This window comes from Penicillium diatomitis, assembly GCF_028827545.1.
Source record: "Penicillium diatomitis strain IBT 30728 chromosome Unknown utg000003l_segment0_segment0, whole genome shotgun sequence".
Classification (NCBI taxonomy): Eukaryota; Fungi; Ascomycota; class Eurotiomycetes; order Eurotiales; family Aspergillaceae; genus Penicillium; species Penicillium diatomitis.
The window spans coordinates 2,872,212-2,878,211 of record NW_026623175.1 but is presented as its reverse complement, the minus strand read 5'-3'; the positions used below and the strand labels follow the sequence as shown (position 1 = coordinate 2,878,211).

The following is a 6,000-nucleotide window of genomic DNA, read 5'->3' as shown; positions in this document are numbered from 1 at the left end:
GTTGATGGTCAAACTCACCGCCTTTCCCGCTCTCCCTATTCTCCTCCTGTTCCTGAATACAAATCTGGTGGATGTCTGTACACCCAAGTGGGAAGGGTGAGACAGGAAGGACGAAAAAACTAGAGTCATGTCACGCAACTTGCAGGGTTATATCCGCTAATTGTCTGATTATGGATTTCTGACTTGCAACTTTCGCCAGTTTATCTGTTGAACCCTCAATTCACAAAGCAAGCTCCAATATATCATAGCCGAGTATGATAGTTACAAAGAGCGAACCGACGTCCCAGCTCAGCTTCCTTGAGCGAGGGGTCCTCCCAACTGAGACACAGGGCCGGAACCAAAAAATCTCTGCTTTAAATTGAGACCAGAAAGTCAGAAAGAATTACTCGCCTGGCAGATCAAAGGGCCAGATATCTCGCAGGTTCTTTTCATCTCTGATTGGCTCGTCGTCATCCGGATCTTTGTTTTCCAGTATGGCTTGCAACATCCCCTTGAACATTGCCTTGTTTTCTGTTTTTGCCGCTTCCCAGTTGTCCGGAGGGACCCATCCATCAGACGCACAGTCAAGGAGGCTCGACAAATCATGTTTGAGGTTCTGTGCCGCCTCAAAAAATTTGTATTCCTTGCGATGAAGAGCCAACTCTTCTGGTGTTGGTAAGGCAAATGGACACGGCCCGCCAAACCCAAGCGCTCTCCAGTCCTTGGAGGTTTCAATGAGCTCGTGTCGAAAAGCAACGACGCCATCTTTCCATGTTCTGTAGCAGTACCAAAAAGGCCGAAACATCCCTTCGTCCATCAACCTAGGGAGAGCAAGCTTTGGAACGAGAAATTGAGTACAAGCTTCATAGGCCTTTTTGCACAGCTCGCCGTCATGCACCCTTAGCGCGGACGATGTGGAAGGTGCACAAGTGGCGAAGTCTGGAACCTCATCTGCGTACCAGAACGCCGGCTCTATGGAGGATGATTGCCAATCAATAATAGCCGTAATTATCGAAGGATCATTATCCGAAACGAATATGTTCCTTTTATGTAGGTCGGGATGAAATAAGGTCGGTGAAGCCGCGTCTTGAACGCGACTATCAGCGGACATTGCGTGTAGCACTGCGCGACCCTGTTTGAGAAGGTCTAAATGCGTCTGTACTGAGCCGTGATAGGGCGGCCGATTTGGGAGTTGAGAATCTCTCGGTGGAATCCTTGAAAGGCCGGCATCAACGAGGCCATCGGAAAATGCACCTATCGTCAGCCCTGTATCCCCAAGTCTTAGCTTTTATCTCTCAATAATAGTCAGAAAGGACTTACAGGGACCATGGTTAGGAACTGTATGTTGGTAGTACCTATGGTCGCCACAACTCCAGTATCTTGTTCCACAGTGAGGCCCCACGCAGAAGCCCTCATCTAGCGGTAGCCTAGACGCAGGTTCCAATGGTGCGGTTGAAAAATATAAGCTTCCATATGCCGGAAAGTTGACGTCGGCCATCTCCCCGAGCTTTCTGTAGATGGCGTCTATGCACCTAACTTTCTGATCACCCGACATATAGGGCCATTTCTGATGTAACTGAATGCCAGCCGCATGATTCATGATTATGTATTCGCTTCCAATACTGTTTGCCGCATCGTCGCTCCAGTCAAGAATTTTCGGGATCGGAATGCTCGTTTTCCTTTGCACTGTATTGCATATATCATTAGCGAGAGTTAAATATTCACCCCGGATTGTCATTCCACACACAATATTGAATCGTCGCCACTTCGGAAGCCGTGGCTAATTTTGCGGGCCCAGCTAATGGAAATGGCAGTCGCGCCACGACACGCGAGTTGTCGTCCATTGTGAAAATGAACACCCTGTTGAAACCGCCCTCCTTTTTTTCACAATCTTTGATGGATTTTTCCCCGTTGAATAAATCCACTATCTTCTGGCAGAGTTTATGAAAGTTCACGTTGATCTGGCGTAACTGGCGTTGACATTTGTCGTTCCGGAGCCATCGACCGCTTGTATATACGTGAGGATCAAACCCTAGAAGTCCATTGTTACCAATGCATGGCACATTATCATTAATCGGTCTTACCATATCTCGTTGTCTGGTCCATTGCATGCCTCGAGAACGGCTGCTGGCGATGGAGCTTCGAAAAGGAGGGTCTGGAAGTAACGCCACGAACGAGGAAGGGTCCGATGTAAAGAGACTGCGGAGAGTAATAAGTCAAGGGAAAAGGTACTGGCAACATTTGGAGAACCTTTGAGCGGCTCATTGTGTGCGAGAGCGAGGTATCAATGGCCTCCCCTTATATTTCCTTACAACGCGAGAGGTTGGCTTGAAAGTTTGCCAAGACTGGACCAAGGCACGTTACGTCATCCACCAGCGGACAAATACTAGGACAACAATTTATCCATAAATAGAATTACCAGACACACGAAGGTCAATACAGAAGCGAATTTCAAGCCCCTGTGTGGCCACTCTACCTGCTCACTAACTTCAAAGCAATTCGCCGTCCCCGGTTTGACAGTTGGTTTCTAGCCCGTTTATCCAAGCTTCTGTTTACCAATTCGAACTAACTCGTTCACCACCCGAGCATATTCCGCATTCTTGTCCTCGGCTGTCGTATCAAAAGTAGCCGTCGCAAGTTTTTCATGAGTTGTATTTTTTTTTACCCAATCTTTCAGCGCAGGGCTCTTGGCTTGGGAATTGACCTGCAAGTTGACATGGAGATGCTTCGTGCTGCCGTCGTAGTGGCCCGCATCGATCCGGAATTGGAACTGCTCGTCCTTGGTTCTTGACGGGATGAGGCGGCTGCCTTCAGCCGCAGCGCCTGAAAATTTGGCTGGCCCATTTTTAATACTTTGCGCTAGTTGAGCAAAGTTTGACAAGGCCTTGGACATTGCGTAATATATGCAACAAGTAACTAGTTGATCGCGAGTGTCTAGTTTGTCAGCGCTGTCTTGACCTATAAAGGGTTTAGGTGACATACGAAGGTGAGAAAGTTGAACCTCTGGTATCAGGTATCAAGAGGATTGATTCTGTTGAGGATGACGGAATGGATAGACTGATATTTATGTACCGTGGCTTCCTGTCGGTTTGTAAGCCGAGACTGTAAATGCTTCATCATTGAAGTAAATATCCACGTGTATGCTGTGACCACTTGAATGGGTCAGCGGCAAAAGGACTGGCGCTTACAAACACTTTATCATTGGCCATAACTAGGCCCGACAATAATCGAATTTATGAGTCCTACGCGCCCGCCCTCTGCGTGTCACAAATAAATGAAAGCTTCAGTCAGCACACTTACAAGCCTATGATTTGGTGCTTTGAATTGGGTGATTGGGAATACCCTTCTATAGTTCGAGGGTTGCTCATCACATACGAATGCAAGCGCCGGCGCTCACAGATTTCACATTAATTATCCTGAATAAGTTATTTTTACCAATTCAAATTTCAGATACTACCTATTGCGATTTGAAAGACAACAAGATTGGCTGGGATCAGACCAACCATGGATCGTCAAACAACTCTCCGAGGCCACGCGACCAAGTGCGAGCAAGAGCTTCCCCTTCTAAGCAGCCGCCGCTTTGATGAGAGCGCTTAGAATCGGACTTAGCGAGCTTCTCGAGGACATAGAGTACTTTTCCACCCGTAACTGGGTACGTACGCAGCTTGGTGTGTCAAAAATAAGTAGCTCAAGCGGGCAACCCTGTCAGCTGAGGTTGTTTACTTGGCCTTAGCGGATTCAAGGAAGTGAAATGGGGCTAGAAGGCCGGATTAGGATAAATTCTACAGTAGACTTGACTGTTATTAACAGGAAACACGCTCAAGACCATCGTGGCATTCTCATGTGGTTGAGGACTGAGACTGAAGCCATTTCGATAGGTAACCCAGGATATGAGATGGAAGATACTAAAAGCACTCTTGAAATGGCTGGTGTGTTAAGTCCTGAGACTAAAGGGCCTCTTATATTTTCAAAATGGGAACCCCCGCCCGCCACAAATAGCTTTGCCAGCCAGTCATGTAGTCACGTCTTTGTAGACAGGGTTCCTCTGCAGCACCCGTGATTGACAGAAGGTAGGCATATCTGTGACAAGACGAATATGCTCAAGCCGTGAAAGTGACCGCCATGCATTAGCGAATGAGCGGCTCACAACCAGTACTTTCTTAGCGCCTGGCCCCCAGTATAGACCAGCCTAAGTCGATAGAAGAGCAGACCCAGTTGCGGCTCTACGCGCCGTTCGCATCTTTTCTGACGTGGCTGAAGGATGAATTTGAGGGGTACTTCCAGCATCCTTGAGATTAGTGGACCAAGGTTGCATGAGGCGGGCATGGCCTTTTCGCTCAGGCAAGAAATTGGGTGACCGCCCCGCCTTTTTCGGATTTCAGGATGTCTAGGCTGACATGGTACAGGGTAAGGACTAATTAACGAGCGCGGCTTTACATGCAACACTTTGTCCTGAGCGTGGTAGGGGCTGCGTGTACTACCATTCCGTAGGGGGGCAGCCTGTAACCCACTCGATTAGGGAGGGTAACTATAAGGCAGCCTTTCGACTAATTTTCGACTAATTTTCGATTGATTTTTGTCTTTGAAAGTTCGAGTTTTCTACTTCGATTTGTGGTATTCAGGCTATTTCATCGACGTTATCTTAGTTCCTTTTCAATAAAATCTTCACTTTAATGTTCTAAAGCATGACTCGGTCGCTTACTAGTGCTTTAGAGAAGCTTGTCTAGACTTCGAGAGATGTTGAGCGTCGGAATGGTGTGAAAGAAAAAGAAAAGAAAAGAATACTGGCGGCGGCCACCTTACTAAGGAATGGACACCCGCCCTAGGACTCCAGAGGAGCCGGGCGACAGTCGACTTATCTCGACTTCCTTCGCAAAGTTCTACAGCTGAACGGCTAGTCGATGGTCGTTCTTTGTGCTATTGGGTTGGGGCTGTCGGTAATAGCCATCGCAAAGGAGAGTATACGACTTAATCTTCTATATGAGATCCAAAATCACTCTGGCCTAGACAACCCGGTGCTACGACGGCTTGTATGTTATTATTTCAGTTTGGGTGTCTACTCAGACGGTTCCCGCCCTCCCTTACCAGCCGATGATGGAATAGTTGACTAAGGCTCCGTGTCTTATGACCCTTCCGAGCGTCACGAACAGGTTCAAGGGAGCTACGAAATCGTTGAACGGAACCCTAGTACGACCCCTAAATCCTATGGGTCATGCAGTAGGCTAACATGGTGAAGGACTACCTCCAGTAGTCGTATCGCTAGATTTGTCTCCTTTTTAGCCCGAGAAGCATTAAGATATAGGTATGGCCTTAGCCCAAAAGTGGATGTTAACTTGCTAACTTGATGTGAAGTCCCTCTGACCGGAGATGTTTACGAGCTCAACTTGCAAGATATTCGAGATATCATAGAATCAGGTTAGATATCTGGCGTAATGTGGCTCACAGACACGTATGGAGTGAATATAACATCTTTTGTTATAATTCTAGTTAGTAACGAGCTGACGGATTAATTGATCTTATACCGTCCCTTGGTAATATGGGACTAACCGCCAAATTAATCTCTATCCTTCGCTGTTATATATCTAACTTTAACGACGCCCGATGCTCTAAAGCGCCAAGTGTCTCGCTATGGTATGATGACCCGGAAGCCTTCCTCCTCTGTTCCAACTCCGTCGATATATTCCCTGCTTTCTCTCTCGAAAATCCGTATTGCGCCTCTGTTCTGAATAAGATCCACGATAACGGTAACCGTTCTCGATGGAGGGGTAGTCTGAACACCTTTTGATGGTGTTGTCTAGTTTATTCGATCGTATAAGTCATATTGTACCTGGGATAATTAGTACTTTTCTTACAGGTGATTATTTAATAGATTATTCTTACTTCTTTCTTGTATTCTTCAAGAACGCTGCTGTCTGTTGAGCTTTCGGTGCGAACTTTTTTGGCTACCTTATCCATGGTATCCGTCTCTCTGCGCGCTTTTCTGGTAGAGCACACAAACTTGCCTAGAAGATATAAAAGGTT

The 6,000-nt window shown here is 47.0% G+C and overlaps 2 protein-coding genes across 2 annotated transcripts; both read right to left on the bottom strand.

Moving 5' to 3' along the window:
- Positions 1–382: 382 nt before the first annotated feature.
- Positions 383–2,090, bottom strand: N7539_003151 (uncharacterized protein; the record flags this gene model as incomplete). Its single annotated transcript, XM_056932754.1, has 3 exons — positions 383–1,259; positions 1,335–1,665; positions 1,727–2,090. The coding sequence occupies 3 exons, from the start codon at positions 2,088–2,090 to the stop codon at positions 383–385; spliced, it is 1,572 nt and encodes a 523-aa protein (XP_056792713.1).
- Positions 2,091–2,515: 425 nt separating this feature from the next.
- Positions 2,516–2,872, bottom strand: N7539_003150 (uncharacterized protein; the record flags this gene model as incomplete). The annotated part of the gene is made up of 1 exon (XM_056932753.1): positions 2,516–2,872. One exon carries the CDS (start codon positions 2,870–2,872, stop codon positions 2,516–2,518), a length of 357 nt encoding a protein of 118 aa, XP_056792712.1.
- Between the last annotated feature and the right edge of the window lie 3,128 nt (positions 2,873–6,000).